A 21,625-nucleotide genomic window follows, 5' to 3' on the forward strand; every position below is an offset into this window, starting at 1 on the left:
AATTATGTGTGAACAAGTTGATAAATAAAATTCGTCAAGATAGTTGATGCTTTCCATTTTTAAATTTGACCTATACATAATTGCAGTTCATACTGACATTTAATTATGTGATAACAATCCACAAGCATGATGTATTTCGAAGAATATTTTATAATAAATGCGGCAGTTGGATGGTCTAGTGGCAAACATGTTAGCCGCATAAGCTGAAGATCTGGGTTTGATTTCACCACCACTGGTGTACTTGGTTGTATTTTTTGGGCTTATGATTGATAGAGAAATATCAAGATGACATAGATATGTTAGTTTATAATTTATAAATGTTAAGGAAGATGAAGATAGCCAGTAATTTTCAATTATTACTATTACACACTCATAGTAATATTGGATTTGTATAGCATAGGCTACATATTTCCCAGTTTTTTTTTTATACAGGAGGCAAACAAGCAGATAAATTGCTTGATAGTAAGCAAATACTATTTTAATTTGACACCAGAAAGGCCAGTCCCAAAAAGAGGGACACATTTTTTTCAAAGTTGTACCAGTATGTGAAAACAAATTACAATCCACTCAAAAACTTTCTAGTAAAGTTTTAACAGGAGACTTTGGCCTTTGAGAGATAAGGATGAAATCTTTCATAGAAGGATTTTTCCAAAAAGTGGGAAAATACATCAATTTACATTAGCCATGACATGAGGTTCGTGTACCATATTAAAAATTGAAAAAGAAAAATACAAAGCAGGTTTCCTTATATTTCATTATAACGGTAAAATTGATTAAGGTAGTGCCTATAACAATAAAATCTGCATGGTATTGCTTCGATTGCAAGTGACGTCCGGTCTGGCTCAGTCGGTAGTGACCCTGCCTGCTGAGCCACGGTCCTGGGTTCGAATCCCGGTAAGGGCATTTATTTGTGTGATGAGCACAGATATTTGTTCCTGAGTCATGGATGTTTTCCTATGGATATAAGTATGTATTTATCTATTTAAGTATGTATATCGTCACTTAGCATCCATATTACAAGCTTCGCTTAGTTTGGGGCTAAGTTGATCTGTGTAAGGTGTCCCCAATATTTATTTATTTATTTATTAATGTTATTGCAACTATAAACTGCAACAAGTAGTAAACATTGTAGGATAACAGCACCTATAGAAATCCATAAAAGGTTATATATTAATTCTAAAACCTAGCAACAAAATAAACACCTTGACAGTCATATAAACAAATAAACATCTTTATATTTAAAAGCTAAGTTAGTAATGTCTGTTGACTAACTGAAGGTTCAGCTTTGGTTTTAGCTAGTTTCAGCCAGTTTTGACCAGGCCAAAACTTTTTAAATCATATATATCTTTTTAAGCTTACTTTACCAGGATTTTGCTGATAAGGTTATACAAGCCTATTTCATGAAGTTGTATTTTCTGATTCCTAGAGATCACTATCTCTAGGAATCAGAAAATACTACTTAAATATACATAGTACTTTAACTTTTCAAACCCCATCAGCTCCCAGGGAGCCAGCTTAAAAATCTGAATGACACCTTAATTATTTTTGGGATAGTCCAAAATTGAGGGTTCATTTTTGACATATGGGTCTCCAAAGGTTAAAAACAGGTGTGATAAAATATAAATAAACATCAAATATGTATTTTTTTCAGTCCATATGCAATGCTATTTTGGTTCTTTTCTTTTAATAAAGTATACATTTGTGTACTTGTTCACAGTATTTAGTAAAACACCTAACTTAAATTCTTAATGTGTCATGTATGCGGCACCGCGACATGACACATTCGGTAGAGACAATCTGGGAGAAGATGAACTCAAGGATGTCAAACTTAAAGATGTCCTTCTGTTCTGCAGGAAAACAAGAAGATTTGAGGAGAGAAGTGTGGGAGGGCAGCCGGGACAGTAACCTGCAGCTCCAACTCCAGGGAATTGGGCTGAATGAACGCACCAGCGATCGACAGCCCGCCTGTATCCGGCCAGGCGTCCCTACACTACATCTACATCTACATCTACAACTTAAATTCTTAAATCACCAATAGATAACAAAAAACTACAAGTATGACTTCATTGTTCAAAGTGTGAATCGTTTTAACTTTAAGCTAACAAAATTCTTAAAATATTCTTGTAAAATGTATGATGTCATCATACACTTACTACTTACTTTACTTTTTATTTTGTCAAATCATTATACTTTATCCTGTGCCTGCAATACCACGGTCCCGGGTCCGAATCCCGGTAAGGGCATTATATTTGTGTGATGAGCACAAATATTTGTTCCTGAGTCATGGATCTTTTCTATGTATATAAGTATGTATTTATCTATATAAGTAAGTACATCACCACTTAGCACCCATAGTACAAGCTTCGTTTAGTTTGGGGCTAGTTTGATCTGTGTAAGGTGTACCCCAATATTTATTTATTTATATTCAAATCCCCTTTAAATAAAAGAGGATCCTGATCATTATATTATTATAAAGGGTATAAGGATAAAATGCATACATTTTCCTTACCATACCAATATTTTTTGACCTCTACACAGGGATAATGTCACTGCCAGGAAGTTTTTGATGTCATATATGTCTGATACTGACAAAATATGAGGTAATTTTTTTCCTCTCTATATGGTATTGAGGTTTGAATTGATGAGTTTTGACTAACACTCAGATATGAAAGTTTAAAAAGTACCTTTAAAAATAAAAATCTGTGAGTCTCTGGTGTTTTAAAGCAGATAAAGTAAGGGAAATAAATCTTGAAGTAACTGGGTGTTATCAATACAATTAATCATAGTTTGTGAATTTGTAGGTATACTAACATAAATGCAAGTAAAAGTTACAGCAATTTAACAATAATTTGTTTGTTTTTATGGTATGCTCAGAGCTTGCTGCCCTACTCTTGCAATCTCATGAAATATTAAAAAGTTTGAGGTACTTACATAAATCAGGCCGGAGTAGTATCTGTCCTTGATGTTATGCAGCACCGAGGCTTCATTCAGGCATGTCAGCTCTGCCATGTCCTCCACCTTGTCAAACTTGGGAGGATTCATCTTCTGGATGTCATCTATCTGGACCAGCATCCGCTTCCCCGACTCGGCGATCTCCACTTCCACTTCGTCTCCTCTCTCCCCTTTGATCCCGGCCGCCACGAACCCTTGGGTCTCGTGGGGCACCCATACTAAGCGCTTCTGCGTCCATTCCGCCTGAGTGGCCGGATCGTTGAAGCTGTTCCGATCCACCGACAGATACCGGAGCTCCGGGTCGTTCCTATCCATGTCAACCATCGCGAACCACGCCGCGCGCCTCGACTTGCTTTACTAACGCCGGCACTGAACACATTAAACGGTCGCGCCGACCGACACTGCACCTCACAACACTTTTAAAAATGCACCCGCGTTCCGAGACCGCGCGAGGCGCCGATACAAAATGAAGATTGCGACTGACAGGCGGCGGAGTCGCCGACGGTTACGGTAGGAGGGATGGACCGGTCGACGCCCGACTTCACGTTGAGTTTGTTCTTAATTCGTATAAGATTGTTGTTGTAAGACTTAAATGTAACGCTGTTTCGTTCACTTATCTTAACATAGTTTTTGTTATAGACATAGTTTGTGAAGAGAAACGGTGAAAGAGTTTTTCCACTGATAAAGAGCAGGAAGAAACGCAGCACAAAATCTTGCCGATTCGGTTTTTTTGTCGTTGAAATTTGTTTTATATTACGAAAATTAAATGAATGGCACGAATGCGGCGGCCGTTACTCCCTATTTTAGGATTGGCTATTGTTGTAGATTTTTTTTTCTAAACCGATAGTTACCAATGAAAATGACTTACGTAGTCTATGGTACCTGAAATAGACATTGCGAACAAGCTAATGGCAAACGTTTTTATGTTTGATGTCGAATTAGTGTTGATCATATTAAATTAAATATAGAAACAGTTATTTCATTTTAATTAGATATCTTAGTAAAATCTACGATTATAATTTATTTTTTATTAAATATTATAAAGGACCTTACTTACAATGCGACAAATCATAAGGTAATAGTGTTACCAGTAGAGCAAAAAATCTTATTTATTCAGTAATTTTCATGAAATTTGATATGATATGAGCGATGGAGAGAAATAACTAAATTGACCTACGTGTCTGTAACTAGGAGTAACGGACAAAGATTTATCTTTGTCCATCATTGTTAGGCTCCGCTCACACGGAGGCAACAGTTGCTCGGCGACTTTCGTATTTGTATGAAAAGTTGCGTCGCCTCGTGTGCGCACCTTCATACTAGCCCATAGACCGAGCGACGGAGACAAAACAGTTTTGTGTCCCGTCTGTGGGGGGCCTTACAGTTATATTTTTTCCCCACCACAATTTAATATCATTAATGGTAAGTTATGTTTCATATATTGACAGGAATCAGAATCAGGAAAGCTATGACATGTTCATATGCGCATTATGATATGCCTACTTAAAAAATAAATATTTCATTTTCATTTTCATTTATGTTCTAGCACTCACAGGCGTACGAGTATTGCTTAGGTAATTTAGGTATAGGTAGGTTACGTCTAAGCTATATGTATAATGAAATGTAGCATCATAGTAATTTTTACTACATGCGCGGATCCAGCCCCCCCCCCCCCCTGGAGCCTAAGTTGGCCATACAAATAGACCACGTGACCCCCCCCCCCCTCCCCCCTGGGCACGAAGCTGGATCCGCACTTGTTTTACTAGCCTTTAAAATGAAATTGATATTGAATACTACATATTCAATTTCCTTTGGTTATAATAGAATATAGACGTGCAGTGTATAAATTTCAGACTTGTACCAGCAACAACGCTGATATGCAGAAATAGATTTAAAAAAATATACAGATCAGATTATATAGTAATTTAGATTAATTTACAAGTTATAAAATTTTTAGAAAAATAACACTCTTTCGGCAAATCGGCACGATTTGAATCTGTGACCTTATGGAATGCCAGTTCATTCGCTTCTGCTAAATGAGCCACGGACTACGGAGCACATCAAGCAATATCAGACAGGTGCGATTTTTTTCCATGCCTTCCTTCAATGCTTCACTCCTCACTCGATATGGTGGCGTAATTTTCTAATATCATTCGTAGACGACACATTTCGTCTTGATAAATAATTGCCCGTGTCGAATATAATAACCGTCCAAAAAATATGCTTTAACCTTGCAACATTCTACTAAAAATCCCGTGTGTAGGGTCCTTTAATATTGCTTGTCAAAATCCAAATCAGCTGACAATGACAGCAGTCATCTCATAACGTTATGCTACTTAATTGAGAATACCGAAAAACTATCGTATTTGCATAACATTTGCCGACTTTTTCAAATGGAGTAGTTGGACAATTTATATACACAATAATTCAATTTATTCAATGCATGTTCAATGTGTTGTGTTACACGAACCGGTTGATTGAATAATAAGCAAATAACCTTGAATTATTACCCAATTTGTTATAGTGTTGAGTTGTGTTGATACACCCAAGTCTTTTATCTAATCAAGCTTGTTTTCATTTTAGTATTTGATCTCAGCTGAAGTCAGTCAGAGTTCAGTCGACCGGCAGGTTAGGTTGTTTCACGTTCCAGAATTTGAGCACTTCACAATATTTTTTTGTATTACAATGGCGTACATAGTAGATATGCGTTCCGATACCGTAACAAAGCCGACGAAGGCGATGAAACATGCTATGGTGAACTCTGCATTAGGAGACGATGTATTTGGAGAGGACCCGACAGTAAATGCCTTAGAAAGTAAGATTGCGGCCTTGATGGGGAAGCCGGCAGCGTTGTTTGTGCCTTCTGGTACCATGTCCAATTTGATTGCAAGTAAGTTTCATTTATTAATTACCAATTGAAAATGTCTTCGCTAGAAATTTAAGAACTTCTTAGTGTAGTGAGTTTTACCAGGGGCGGCTCACTCCGCGATTCTATCGCCGCGCTACAAGTACATGCTGGCGGCCGCGAGTTCGCGGCCTAATCAGGGGTGGCTCGCGTTCTCACGGAACGCAGGTTCGCACTTTCTATTGTTACTTTACGTCGCGAGTTTTTTTTAAAGGTTCATATGCGATGTCTGCGTGTGGATTGGCTAATAATGCTCATTTAAATAGACATCATGCATGTAATAAATACCATAGGACATTCTTACACAGATATCTATTGATAAAGTCCCACGGAAAAGTTCAATAAGGCTTGTGATGTTGGAACTTCAATAAAAATATATAAATACTGTATATATACCTAGAAGGTACCCAAGACTTTAATATAATAGTATTATATGTTATCTGAGCATTAATTCGTTTCAACCCATAGGCAACCCTATCACCGGACGCCGCGCACATGCGGCTGGTTTCTTTGTAAGAATTTTGTAGGCATTTAAAAAGGCGGCATTTCGTGAACATCAAAGCAGTGGGCCTTCTGTACTTGTACTATTATATATTCTGTGGTTTTACTTTATGATTAAAATTACGTTAGGATTAAAATTAAAATTAAGCTTACTAAATCACTCTGTTTATTCTGAATACAAAAATTTACGACATTTCGTGACACAAAGGGACAATCAAACTTTACTTTTTTTATTTACTACACCATATAGGGATCTGGTACCATAAAGAACTTGGTAACTTGGTAAGTACCAAAATTGAAGTAAGAGACCATGAGGTATTTTTAGTAAAGCAATTTTACTAATTTCATGATACAATATTTCTTTGTTATTTCAGTCATGGTGCACTGCAACAAGAGAGGTTCAGAGGTCATTGTTGGAGACAAAGCACACATTTACAAATATGAACAAGGCAAGTTGATTTCTTCATTGTTAGAAGTAGAAACTGTACAATAAGAAATGTTTATTTTTAAGATTTTTAAGTTAACATATTTGAAATGCGTCTATGGAATCTATGGGCTCATTAACTAATCAGCGCACAACACTATCTAGACATCCAGTCTTGTGTCAAGCTAACTTAACCACACCTAATAAAAGTCGCTTGATGTATAATATACTCGTATAGAGTCGCGTGCGAGAACGCAAATTAAGCTAGCAAGCGGGTCGTAAATAGCCGGGTCCACACAGAGGGAGGCACTGCCCGAGGCATTGTGTTCACGCGACGAACGTACTACATAGCCAATTAGCCACATAACTACATAGCATAGCGTCTACCAGTGGTGGCTGGTGAAAATTTCTGCTAGGCAACACTGAGCAAAAAGAAACCTACCTTAACATTAGGTACGTACTTTACTAGTAATCAATTTTAGGCAAGCCAGTGGGAATCGACTTGTATGGACCAGCCGCTGCAGGCGTCTACATAGATGTGCGTTTAGCTCGGCTAGGCATCCTGCATTGGACGTTCATCGCATGATCACATTGCCTCGCTCTTTGTGGACCCGGTTATTTGTTATCTATAATATCATCTTCAGGCGGCGCAGCGCACCTCGGCGGCTGCTTATTATCCACAATGGAGAACAAACCCGACGGCACCTTTGACCTGGAGAAGATGGAAAACCGCATACGAGGCTCCGACGTACACGAGCCAGTCACATCGTTAGTCTGCATTGAGAATACCCATAACGTTTGCGGTGGGAAGGTGAGCCATGATTTTATAAAAAAGCGTTTTAGCATAAAAGCGCAAGACTTTATTCTTTATTCTTTATTTATTTATTCCTTAAATTAACATTAACAGCCTAGCTAAACATGTCAATCGTACAGGAGGGTATAAACATGAATAATCCTGGTACACTTATATAAAATAGTGTGGCGGAACATAAAGTACATAATATAGTAGGTACTCACACGTGGATCGAACTTGGAGTAGTTATAGACTCCAAGTGACGGGCGCTGATCGCAAGGAATTGCGGCTCCGTGCTGTGAAACATATCCAGTTTGCTGTCGCTGGCCAGTATGTCATTGAGAAGGGTTAAAGCGTGGTGCAGTGGTGAGTGCGACAGAGCATGGGTGCGTGCCACCGAGACTTGCGAGGCAATGTCAAGGCAACAGCCCTCGCGCGGCAAACGGCCGATGTAGACGTACCTAATAGGCCGGAGCAGAACGCGCGTTTCATGAAAAAAAAAAAAAAAATGAAAAATATTTTATTTTCCTTGAAAAAGGTTTACAATATTGCCATCAGTGGTTGGGACTTCCCTTACACCAAGCCAAGAATTACACTTTGGTGCATCGCCTCGCGACGTGCCTCGCTCTGGTGTGGACATAACAAATTGAGAGCAATTCAATCGGCACCTGGGCGTTTTCCAAAATAAATCTCGAATACCGAATTTCACCAGATCTGGACGTGTCTGGGCTCATTCTTCTCAGAATCACGAGCTGATTCGATCCTGACGATAAAACAATGTGTCCTATTTTTTTTTTCCTTTTACGACACGATTTTAGTATGAACGTGCGTGACGTTTTGGAAACGCGAATTTTGTATGGAAAATTTGGGACACATTTTTTTATCGCCGGGATCGAATCAGCTCGTGATTCTGAGAAGAATGAGCCTAAACACGTACAGATCTGGTGAAATTCGATATTCGAGATTTATTTTGGAAAACGCCCACCTTCGATTTGGAGAAAACACCTAAGGCAGCATCCCCACTTAGGAGTCGCGTGTCTCGGGGCGCGCAACGGACGTCTCCGCCACGCCGCCTGAATGTAATTCAAAAAACGTCTCCTCAGTACATTTTGTATAGGAAGGACGTAAGACGCGCCCCCAGGCGGCGCAGCGCGCGCCACGCCCGAGACATGCGTCTTATGAGTGTGGATGGTCCCTAAGCCACAGATTATTAATAAGTTACTAACGTAACAGATCCTTCACTTGCCCGCAAAACGACAAATATCTACGCTTTATTAAACTTCTACTAAGTTACTCCGTAAAGCTCAGAAGAATAGTAGGCACGTGCCACGCGACTACACAGGCGGGCGCGTGGCGACCCTCGGCTACTTGTTCATTCGAATGAACGGCTAGAGCGTGTAGGTAGGTATATAACGCGCGACCGCGAGCGAGTGACGCAGGCCTCCCTTAGCTATCAACTTATAAAATACTAGCTTTTGCCCGCGGCTTCGCTAGCGACCCATTTCAGGGGGGAGGGGGAGTTATGCCTATGACACTCTCCATCCCTTCGACTATCTCCACTTAAAAAATCACGTCAATTCGTCGCTCCGTTTTGCCGTGAAAGACGGACAAACAAACAGACACATACTTTCCCATTTATAATATTAGTATGGATAAGGCGGTGCAATAAAAAATCCTCGTAACTGCAAACTTCATACATATACATATAATCACGCCTGTATCCCATAAAGGGGTAGGCAGTAGAGCACATGAACTACTAAGTTTCAGTGCCACTCTTGGCAAAAAGGGGTTGAAAGAAATCGAAATTTTGACATTGCAGTGACAGGTTGCCAGCCTCTCGCCTACGCCACAATTGAACCCATATCCCACAGTCGACTTCTACGACACCCACGGGAAGAAAGGGGAAACTTCATCTTTCTAGCTTTTGTGATTTGCTGCGTTGATGACTCAGTCAGGAAGGACATTTACATTTATATACCTACATAGGTTTCTGTAAATATTACACGATTGCAATAATGTTTGTATGTTACAAAGTTAGAGTCACGATAGGTATTAAATTTATTATAATTATGTACTAGCTTTTGCCCGCGGCTTCGCTCGCGTTAGAAAGGGACAAAAAGTAGCCTATGTCACTCTCCATCCCTTCAACTATCTCCACAAAAAATCACGTCAATTCGTCGCTCCGTTTTGCCGTGAAAGACGGACAAACAAACAGACACACACACACTTTCCCATTTATAATATTAGTATGGATGTTCATATATTTTTTTTTTTATGGTGGCGTTTCGTGACAAATAAAGTACACACAACACACAACTACAACACAACTTACAACTATAATGCTACATAATTTAATTTCAATATGTCTAGCTGTTTAGGGTTCCGTACCAAAAGGTACAAAAGGAACCCCTATTTAAAATGCAGGGAAAGTCAGTTTAGTGAACTCTTATTTTTAAAGCCCTAAGAGCGTATCAAATATTTAGGCAGCCTTTTTTTAGTTCAATATTATGCCGGTTGAGGTGGAAAGAATAAGTACATATTAGGATTTTATTGCCTGCACAGGTCGCGTATAATGTATCTAGTTATTTCTTGCATTTTGACTGTATCTTTGCTGCCGACTGTACAGCCAAGATTTTTTTAAATTAAAAATGTGCCTCTCTAAACTAAAAAACTAAGCTCTAAAAAGCTTTCCTACTATATAATCAATTTGTTGACAGTACCAAGTACAGTATGGCCACTCCCGCTCCCCGCCGAAGTGCCGCCCACCCCCTCGGTTATCTCACAGTTACCGCCTGTCAAAAACGCGAACAGTCGACCTGTCTTATTTCACTCATACAAGCATAGTACGCGTTCACCTACACGAGCTTAGACTGTGTGCTAGGAACGCGCCTCTTTCATATATTTGATCGCTAGGTATGACTGTACTGTGCTCTAGTTTGACTGAATAAGTTTAGAGGTCACCAATAAAGTAGATAAAGACCACTTTGATTGGAGTATAATCACCTATGATAATTATATTTGAGCACTATTTTGCACTTATCTATCAAATTAATTGGCAGTTGTCATCAAATAGTTGATATTATTAAATTTACACAGTATACAATGAGCTCTGAGCATAAAGTTTTAGCTTGAAATGATTTTCTGTTATGTGTAAATGTGTACTTACGATTCAAAAACATTCAGAATAATTCATGCAGTGTGACAATTAATTTGAAGCGCCATCTATCACACGAATATGTAAAATTATGGATTTCAGAAAAGAAAAACAAAGTAATAATACCTGTGTAAACCGCAGATGACGCTTAGCAAAAAACAGTACAAATGGAACTATTTTATTTATTTATCGTAGCAACACTTACTTTTTTTCATACAGAAGTGTCAAAATAGTTGCCACATGCAAAGCGGTTTACATAGACGGTGGCGCCCCCATTATTAACCCCCGACGCAAAAGCGACGGGGTGTTATATGTTTGACGTGTCTGTCTGTCTGTGGCATCCTAGCTCCCGAATGGATGAACCGATTTAGATTTAGTTTTTTTTTGTTTGAAAGCTGAGTTAGTCGGGAGTGTTCTTAGCCATGTTTCATGAAAATCGGCCCACTAAGTTTTTTCAAAATTTTAATTTTTTGGTTAGGTTATTTTCTACTCTTTTTGATAGGCTACAGGATATTGATTTTTATTGACATTAATGACTAATTTATTTACCTTATATCTTTGCAGGTCCTGCCGATGAAATGGCTCGATGAGTTGTCTGCCATCTGCAAGAAACATTCCTTACCTTTGCATATAGACGGAGCGCGTATCTTCAACGCGGCAGGTAAAACAAGTTAAATTACTTGATTTTCTTTATATCAGCGCCATTTTTTTTTCATTATCTTTGCAAATGCTACTAGATTCATTATCCTCCTTGCGTTATCCCAGCATTCGCCACGGCCCATGGGCGCCCGGGGTCCGCTTTTACAACTAATCTCAAGATTTGGCGTAGTAACCAGTTTTACGAAAGCGACTGCCGTCCGACCTTCCAACCCGAAGGGTAACTAACTAGACCTTATTGGGATTAGCCCGGATTCTTCACGATGTTTTCCTTCACCGAAAAGCGACAAGCAAATATCAAATGACATTTCGCACATAAGTTCCGTAAGTCATTGGTTCGATCCGTGGTTCGAACCCGTGACGTCCGGATTGAAAGTCGCACGCTCTTACCGCTAGACCACCAGTGCTCAATGCTACCAGATTATTGAGTAAAAATCGACCACATTCACCTCTATAGGTAGGTAGTAGATATCTAAAAATGAGGACACACTCAAAGGTTATGACAGATGGCACCACCCTATTAGTCCATTCCATACATAAGAGCGAGAAGATGATGTTTTCCCTCTGTTTCACATATGAAGGACAGTGACATGCCTAGACACTTGCACAGGCGCCGCCTGGCGGGATAAAATGTCAGTGTGCCTCCTCATTGGCGGGCGGATAGATTCTGTAATCCAGTCTAAAAGCAAAAAGTCTCAGTTGCTACACTACAGTAGGTACTTTTTACACTTGGCCCAAACTATGAAAGTTAAACATTTGAGTTTCAAAATTTCTTCAGTCAATGTCGGGATAGTCTATTATAGATTTTTACTGTTTGTTTTGCTTCTAAGTGACATAAGTAACCAATATGTATTTTCTTTTCCAGCATACCTGAACGTCCCAGTAAAAGAAGTGGTCAAGCACTGCGACAGCGTATCCGTGTGTTTTAGCAAAGGCTTAAGCTGTCCCGTCGGCTCCGCGCTTATAGGCTCCGTACATTTCATTGAACAGTGAGTATGAGAGCTTCGAAAGTAATATTGTCTAAGACTTTTTCTTTTTTTTTTGTTATTTATTTATTTATTTATTAGCAGAAAAAGGTGCATTTATACAGCAACACGTGTCCCACAAAACGGTTTACACAGTTTGACTGTGGATCAGAGTAGATAATAGATAGACATTGTGATTATAGATCGACCGCAACGCCGCGCCGTCGACATCATCATCCCCCATGATGAGAATCTCGTGAAAGCCGAGGACAAGTCTAGTAAGTACCTAATAGACGGCTTACGAGATTACTGCCATGTGGGATGTTGATTCGACGAGCATTGTCCCGATTATAATTTGAAAACATCTCAAATTACACTGTCGACCTCTTGTATGGCAGCCTGAATGTTCCATATGGATTTCCCCTTCACAATAACTGACTTTATTCCAAACTAGCGGTGGTTTTTTTTTAAACAAACGTAATCGATTCCTTGTCGTAGTGTACTTTTTGATGATGGAAAATGAGCATGCGTCACCGTTACAGAAGACAAGTCAGTCATTGAGCGGCAGACAGACAGATCCCCTAGAGTCTAGTTTATGACTAGTCATGCGTAGAAAAAGGTCATACACAATACACAAATAAATAAACATTAAGAATAGGGGACATTCCACACACATTGACTTAGTCCCACGGTAAGCTCAAGAAGGCTTGTGTTATATACCTACCAAAGAGGATCGAGTATTATAGAGTTTCTGTCAAAGTAATATGTGTAATCACAGTGCATAGACTACCATCTCTCGACACAAGCTTTAAACTGTTGAACTTCAGTTTTGACAATATGGCCCATATTCTTAGCTTGATTATGTGTTAAAATGTCAAATATTAATATTAGCGCCATCTAGCCGAGCGTTCCCCAAAGGTGTAACGCCATCTAGGCCACCGTACCTTTTTCTCTATGGCTTTGAGGCACGCTTTTTTCTTAGACTTTATTCGTATATACGCTCGGAGGAAATATAGACTGGAGTAGCCTTCATGTTGCGTTTACGTACAAATAATTCTGCCAAGATTCGCGGGAGGTGAGGAAATAACACATGTAAAGGAGTACTCACAAATGCAAAAAATATTATTGTCAATACACACGCACATTATGATAAAAAAATAACACATGCTCATTATGATGCACACAGACATATCACACTTAGAAATACTTCGTAGAAACACAGTGTGTACGGACACTAAATGCGCACGTGTGTGTCTCAAACTATAGGGATGAGGCAGGCATCGATAACAGAAGTCGATAATAATTAATCAAGCAAATTATAATTTTTTTCTACTCCCGAACTGTTATTCGTCATTTACAGGGTCGTGCACAGGTCTTTAAAACCCTACATAAAGGTCTATTCCCCAAAGCCAGCGTCCGCCGGCTTTCCGCGCATGCGCGCAGTATCGAAAAAACTGAAAACGCATTGTTTGGCTCTGTAACCATGGCAACGCCTTATAACGACACTGCGGGCGTGCGCGGAAAGCCTTTGCGCAGCCGAGCTGACAGTACAAACCTTTGAGTCAAAATACAGGAAACAGTGTGAATTTCACGAAATTTATTCAAGAAAACTATTAAAAACTAAGTGCATGGTCGTAGAAAAAGTATTGTATGCAACGGTGTTTAACTGAGTCAAAAAATACTCGTGGCGTCTCAATAACAATTTTCGGCTTCGCCTCAAATTGTTACTCACGCCACTCGTCTTTTTTGACCTCCTTTAAACGCCTGTTGCATAAAATACTATAATGATGTCGTTGTTTTTTATAGATCTGTTTAATGTTTGGCACTATTATAATCATATTAAGATTCAGTAATGACAATCCTGGGTAGTAGGTATCACGCGGGTGGACTAGCGATGGATAATACGATTAGTAGGTAAAGAAATATTTGACATTTTGACAAAACATTAATTTATTTTTCCAGACTAACTAATCAACAACGTTTACTGCGGTTGGTGGTACTAAATCATTATAAACAAACTTGGTTAAATAAATAAACTAGAAATGGTTTAGTCTTCATTAACTGTTATCAATACTGGTTCAAAGTGAAAAGTTTATTAAGTACATGTAATAAAACTCAAATCATTCTCTTTCGGAAAATTGCAAATATATTTCAAATGAATTGTGTGATCAAGGTTTGCAAATCATACTTTTTTATCGATATTTGGTATTTTATCGACCATGCCCACATCTCTAAGACAAGTCTCGGTCAAATTATTTTTCTAATTTTCAATTATCCTTGTCAATATTATTATATGCTCTATTCTAATTGCAATGAGGTTAATTCTTACAAAATATATAAATGAAGTCTCGTGGGGAGTGCGTCTTTTTATGAATAAATTGATATATAAATATCGACCCTATTTTAAACCACATTAGGTAACTTCTTAAACAGCAAAAAATCGAAGTCTCGTGGGGAGTGTTCGTGACGTAATTTCTACCCACCAACAAATTTCAAATCGATTGCATTCGATCACATAAATCGATATTCGATGACGTATGACAAAAATATTATCATTTAGATAATAAAAACAGTAATACAACAATATTAAAATTAGTTACAAATGGAATATTATGCCATCTTATTGCAAACTTGAGGTATTTGAGCGCTTATTACAAGTGTTCACAGCACACGCGGGCATTTTTAATTACCAGTGATATGTGTCGTGGCGATTCTGTGAATGAGCATGAATCGATTGTGAAATTGTATTTACGTGACTTTATGAACATTTGTTCAAGTTTTTTGGCAGAGGGGTAAGTAACTGAAAGGCTACTCCAGTCTATATTTCCTCCGAGTATATACGGAGTTACATATGTCTTTGATACCTATATAGAAAACATCCATGGCTCAGTAGGCCTAGCACATGATTGCCGCGAGATAGATGACACGTCTTCTTCTAACTGTATTAATGACATAAGGACGGGTAGTCTATCTCGCGGCGACATACTCTCGCGGCAATCATGGGCTAACCCTGTAGGAACAAATATCTGTGCTCATCACACAAATAAATTCCCTTACCGGGATTCGAACCCAGGACCGCTTAGCAGGCAGGGTCACTACGCGCTAGGCCAATCGGTACAAACATTATGGCAACAGTTTTTATAAGTTCTTACTCCATATTTCAGGGCCCGACGCGTCCGCAAAATGCTAGGCGGCGGAATGCGACAAGCCGGGGTGTTAGCGGCGTGCGCGCTCACGGCGCTCGACGAAATCGTTCCGCAGCTGGCGTTGGACCACAAACGGGCGAATAGAATGGCTCAAGGTAATTTACATTATTTTTTCATGTGATAGGATAGGGGGTAAACCAGCAGGCAGGTCGCTTGATGGTATGTGTTCAACTGTTCACTGTCGCTAGTTATTAAATAAGAAATTACACAAATTATACCTACTTAGTATAGGTTAGACGGTACGGTAACTCAATAAGCGGGCCGTATGCTTGATTGCCACCAAAAAATTGCCGGTGTAAAAAAGGAGTCTGCCGCCTATTACTTTATAAACCCTGGAACTCTGATTATTCATACATTTCGTATGAATAAAATTGCTTGTGTGAATAAAAGTCCATATTGCGTCCGCAAGTATCGTAAGATCATCCTACCATCTGTGAATCTTACACCATTCCATTACATAATTATCATCAGATAATTTCTCAACGAACAGCGGAGTCACATGCGCGGATCCAAGGTCATGACACCCCCCCCCCTCCCGGAGCCTAGGTTGGCCATACAAATAGATCACGTGACCCCCCCCCGGCATGACCGGCAGGAAGCTGGATCCGCGCTTGAGCGGACGACTCTTCCTATATTTCTGCCCATTTTGCGATACTCCAAAATTACCCACACCTTCTGTTACAGTAATCGAAGGCATGTTCCTCAAATGCTTCACAATAGACGTCCAAAACCAGCACACCAACATAGTCCTGGTGAAACTCACCCCCAAATGTCCCGTCGACGCGGGGAGGGTCGTGCAGAGACTAGCTCAAGTTTCACTGCAGGAGACTCAGGTACGCGACCTCTGTAACACTACCTACAAAAGCGAAGTTTGACAGCGGTTCAGGGTCAAATCGTGTCGTTCTTTTCGACTATTCAGGGTTGTCAAAAATCAGGTACATGCCTATTTTTCTTATTTACCCTATTAATCGCTTCGTGTCCGGCGTCCGACCACTGGATTTATTGTACAGATGTAGTGCCAAAAGATTTGCTCCCGTATTGTTACGGAAACGTACGAACGTGTCATGCTATTTCAGTCAGTCTCAGTACAAGATGTAAGTACCAGTGGCGGCTGGTGAAAATGTCTGCTACCTCAGGCAACATTGAGCAAAAAGAAACCTACCTTAACATTATTAGGTACTTTACTGGTAATCAATTTTAGGCAAGCCGGTGGGAATCGGCTTGTATGGACCAGCCGCTGCTGGTAAGTACTGACATTGACTCCACTTTTTTTGTAACATGGGTATTTTTTACGCGATTCATACTCAGAATCGCGAGGTATTTCGATCCTGATAGGAGAAAAAAAATGTCTCAAGATTTCCATACATTTTTCAAACCTTCCATTCCGTTACCGCCATACAAAATGTATGAAAAAATGGAATGGAAAAAACCTTGGGGACACTTTTTCTCCTATCAGGATTGAACGAGCTCGCGATTCTGAGTCAAAACCACGTAAAAAATTCCAAATCCAAAAAAATGGGGTGGACTTTGAAAAAAATGACCCAAATACGATCGTTTCCGGAAAAATACGAAGGAAACCCTTGTCACACTACATCTGTACGTTCACATCAATTGTATAAGAGCATGGATATAGTATTTAATTTAGGCAATTTTGTGTTCCAGGGAGACTGCAAAACCGCAAACGACGAAGGCGTAATCCTCAAAAGCATAATCTTCGACGACCAAACCATCCGCTTTACACTACACAACGGCATCACAGATGAGGACCTGTGGCTAGCCATTATGAAGATCACCTACGTGTTTAAAGAAATTGAGACAGAGGCGGGAAAAGCTACTAAAATATAGAATTTAAGCCTTGATATCATATGAAAACAAGAGTCCTTCGAATTTTATCGTCAGATTTTTTTTACCTTTACCGAATTTCGGCCACCAAACCATCCGCATTACACTACACAACGGCATCACAAATGAGGACTTGTGGCTAGCTATTATGAAGATCACCTATACGTGTTCAAGGACATTAAACACCATAATAAAGCAACGGTGTTCAAAACCATATCCATTTACCATAACTTCTCTTTCTCTCACTCTAACTTCGACGACCAAACAATCCGCCATAGTGTAAGTGCGTTTTCACATTATCCGATCCGATAAAGGATGTAGGACCAATATCCCATACATTTAGGCCGCCATCTTTGATTTTTGCCTTTGACATCCTTCCGACATCCGATCGGATAATGTGAAAACGCACTGCCTAAGTGGACGCTCTGTGTGGAGCGGGCATAGAGGAAGGGAAGAGTTGTAACTCCATGCATCAGTATAGTGACATCTAGCGACAATCACTCGTCAACTAGCGTAAATTATCAGTACTGCTACTTGTCAATAGATGTCGCGACGAACGAAGATTCTAATGCTCACCAATTTTTAGCTAATATTACAATAGTAAAAATCAGTATTCTGTTTTCAATTCCTTCTGCTTGTAATATAAGTTGTAAACTGTTCTAATATTACATTTTTGGTAGACGAGACACTGTGACATCTAGTATTGAATAGTGGTACTGGTAATTCACGCTATTTGACGCGTGATTGTCGCTAGATGTCACTAACTATGCCTATACAAATAACTCGCGTTAACTGATGTATGGAGTTACAACTCTTCCCTTACTTATTCGTGAGCGTCAGAATGGCGGGTGTTCGTCAAGCAATCCTGGTGTGGTATACGTCAGGAGTTAGTGCTAGCAATGTGCCAAATGTGCGCCAAAATTCGAGCAATGTGCTCTTTGAACTTCAGAGATATTTAAGAAATTAATGACACCCGCCATTCTGACGCTCACACTTATCCTCTATGGAGCGGGCGAGCGTGGAAGTTGCAATATATGCCGCGTCGACTCAAGACACTTGGATGAGCTTCAATTGTTTGACATTCACGCAATCGTTGCCCCGCTGCACGCCCAATATGAACGTGCACTCAGGCCTTCCGGCTCAGCCACGACATTGGTCTAAGCGCGACAGCGGTGAGCGGCGGCCATACGTTGGAGCGAGACACAGCGATGGGACTTTTCATTCGCACGTATGTCTGCCGCTCACCGCTGTCGCGCTTAGACCAATGTCGTGGCTGGGTGGTTAGGTACACTATGTATCTTTATATACGTACCGATTGTGTCATGTACTGATTGAAGTAATTTGAAGGACTTACTATTTTGGAGAACGTCTCAATATTTTGTATAGGGACTGTTAAGTTGTTAATTGCTGTTATAATAAATGTCTTATGTACTATATGAAACATTGTGACTTTACTAAATTTAGACAATAAGTATTGCACATTATAAATGCTGTGCCATTCGAAATTTTCTATCAATAGGTATAAAATATAAATGAAAATATAAGTCCTGTTTATTGTTGACATTATGAGTAAGTACAATGTTGTGATGAAATATCACCTATCAAATATACAATTGTTATACATATATTATTTATTGTATAATTTACCTCCTAGTTGTAGCTTTTCATCTAAATATAACACATTTTACAAAACAGTCATATTTTCTTACCCCCTTATAAAAAGTCACTGAACTGATGAGTGAACAATTGTTTTGTCCCTTTCTCACAACTATATGTATAAGTCATGACAGAAAAGGACAAAACATTTTTATAAGAGAGTAAGTCATTAGCTAGCAGATACATGAATGTGGCACAGAAGGATTCTAGTCTTCAAGTGAAATAACTCAATGTCTTTTCTGAAATTTGAACAGAATAGTACATTACGATACAAGTGCGAAAAAAGGAAGTACGAAACGAGTGGCTATAAATTAGAACACGACCGAATCGACACGACGTTTTTCAGTACAGGTGATCCGAAGTTTCGACCTGACCAATAATGAACCACTTCTCGCACTAGTACGTAAAAAAAGCACCATCTGTACTGAAAATTGTAATTACGATACACGTGCGGAAAACAGGAAATTCGAAACGAGTGGCGATAATTACGATGAATGCTCACTTCACACGTTAGACAATAAACAGTACATATGATCCTTTGAAGTTGCAACATTACATAGACAGAATACACAATACAGTGCTACTACTTTTACTCCATATGTACCGTAAAGCACATTATAGAATTATGAAGCACTAGGCTTATGCCCGCGGCTTCGCTCGCGTTAGAAAGAGACAAAAAGAAGCCTATGTTACTCTCCATTCCTTCAACTATCTCCACTTAAAAATCACGATTCGTCGCTCCGTTTTGCCGTGAAAGGCGGACAAGCAAACAGACACACACACTTTCCCATTTATAATATTAGTATGAATAACCCTTATAAATAGAATGACACTAATATTATACACGGTCCTTATGAGAAAACCGAATAATTTTAACCATGCGTTTCTTAGGCCGAAAGAAAAAAGTCATGTAAATTGAAAAGCAATTTTTGCCTTTTGGACTGAGTAACAATAAGATGTTTTTTTTTTTAAATTGGCAATAACAATAACTCTGAAACTTGCGAAATCCAGAAAAGATTATACATTTTAGTCTTAAAATGGGATTAGGAATACGCTGTTCAAATTATTATGTTTTTCTCGCGAACACCATGTATCGTGGCATAGGTAGTCTGCGCACAAACGGCAAGGATTTTATTGAAACCGCTCAATCCGCTCATATTACCTAAGAATATCTCGGAACTTTTAAAAAGACTATACATAATTAATTTCGTTATCATATTTAAATCTCCATTGATAATACTGAATTAAATAATTGAGAGTGAATACTTATAATTATTCACAAAGTATACAGGGTGGCCCATTCAAATCGGTCAGTATGGGAAAGTCTGAAACTATAAGACATACGAAGATTTGTTCTTAGGAACCATGTCACCGATTTTGATAAAAATAAAAACTGCATTCATACAATTAAAAAAAAAAGTGTACCCAGCTGGGGAATCGAACCCGGTTGTTTTGAAAAAATAAACTTACACTATTTCTAGACTTATATTGACCGGGATATAGACCGTGATTACCTTTTTGATTTTGGCGAGCTCCCGATATTTCGACGCAGTTGCATGCATCATGATCACGGAAAACAATGCAACAACTGCAAACATGCAACTGCGTCGAAATATCGGGAGCTCGACAAAGATCAAAAAGGTAATCACGGTCTATATCCCGGTCAATATAAGTCTAATGAAAATAACCGTGAATCATTCAAAACTCTTACACTATTTCTATTCAGATATCGTTTGTGTAGGTCTTAAGCAGTAAATATCTCTAAGAAACATAATGTCTAAAATGAACAAAATGCATTTTTTTCACATACTTTAATTTATCATAGTAGGTGTTCAAAGTGACCACCGTCTTTTTCAATACAATATTCAACACGTCTAGGTAACGATCTTACTATTGCATTTTGTATCTTCATGTGGTGAATCTGCGTTAAAGTTGACTCTATGGCTACTTTTAGGTCTTCAATGGTGTTATAGCTATTTTTGTACACTGTTGTAAAGATGAAGTGAACTTGCTGAATATTGTAACGGTGGTCACTTTGAACACCTACTATGATAAATTAAAGTATGTGAAAAAAATGCATTTTATTCATTTTAGACATTATGTTTCTTAGAGATATTTACTGCTTAAGACCTACACAAACGATATCTGAATAGAAATAGTGTAAGTTTATTTTTTCAAAACAACCGGGTTCGATTCCCCAGCTGGGTACACTTTTTTTTAATTGTATGAATGCAGTTTTTCTTTTTATCAAAATCGGTGACATGGTTCCTAAGAACAAATCTTCGTATGTCTTACAGTTTCAGACTTTCTCATACTGACCGATTTGAATGGGCCACCCTGTATACAATCACCAAATCAATCAATTATTCTTAAGACAATTCTATGTTGAGCCTCCTGAGACACATAAACACTAAAATGTATTATGTTGTGAGATTATAAAGTGTACACACTTTATAATCTCAAAACATAATACATTTTAGTTTCCAGGACAATTAAAAATCTTCTTCTTCCTCCTACCCTTATCCCACGTTATGTGGGGTCGGTACAACATGTCTTTCTCTTCCATTCTCCCC

General features: G+C 38.9%; 2 protein-coding genes across 4 annotated transcripts in view; one reads left to right on the plus strand and one right to left on the minus strand.

The window, feature by feature from the left end:
- The window catches only part of LOC125233313 (myosin heavy chain, non-muscle), a 166,147-nt gene extending 162,463 nt beyond the window's left edge, over positions 1-3,684 (minus strand). The window contains exon 1 of one of the 2 annotated variants that reach the window (XM_048139282.1): positions 2,932-3,683. In XM_048139282.1, coding sequence (XP_047995239.1) covers positions 2,932-3,276 — 345 coding nt within the window. In that variant the 5' untranslated portion in view covers positions 3,277-3,683. Of the gene's footprint in view, positions 1-2,931 lie in introns of both variants that reach the window. The other variant, XM_048139281.1, reaches the window with a different exon arrangement.
- A 1,259-nt stretch (positions 3,685-4,943) lies between these two features.
- LOC125233275 (probable low-specificity L-threonine aldolase 2) lies at positions 4,944-18,219 on the plus strand. Of its 2 annotated transcripts, XM_048139222.1 has the most exons (9): positions 4,944-5,027; positions 5,533-5,839; positions 6,730-6,804; positions 7,424-7,590; positions 11,291-11,387; positions 12,249-12,372; positions 15,513-15,649; positions 16,239-16,387; positions 17,217-18,219. In XM_048139222.1, exons 1-9 carry the CDS (start codon positions 4,986-4,988, stop codon positions 17,397-17,399), a joined length of 1,281 nt encoding a protein of 426 aa, XP_047995179.1. In that variant the 5' UTR covers positions 4,944-4,985; the 3' UTR covers positions 17,400-18,219. The 2 variants fall into 2 exon arrangements, with proteins under 2 accessions (XP_047995179.1, XP_047995180.1); XM_048139223.1 differs by lacking the exon at positions 4,944-5,027 and having other exon boundaries at positions 5,314-5,839.
- Positions 18,220-21,625: the final 3,406 nt, after the last annotated feature.

The sequence above is a fragment of the Leguminivora glycinivorella genome, chromosome 14 (assembly GCF_023078275.1).
Source record: "Leguminivora glycinivorella isolate SPB_JAAS2020 chromosome 14, LegGlyc_1.1, whole genome shotgun sequence".
Classification (NCBI taxonomy): Eukaryota; Metazoa; Arthropoda; class Insecta; order Lepidoptera; family Tortricidae; genus Leguminivora; species Leguminivora glycinivorella.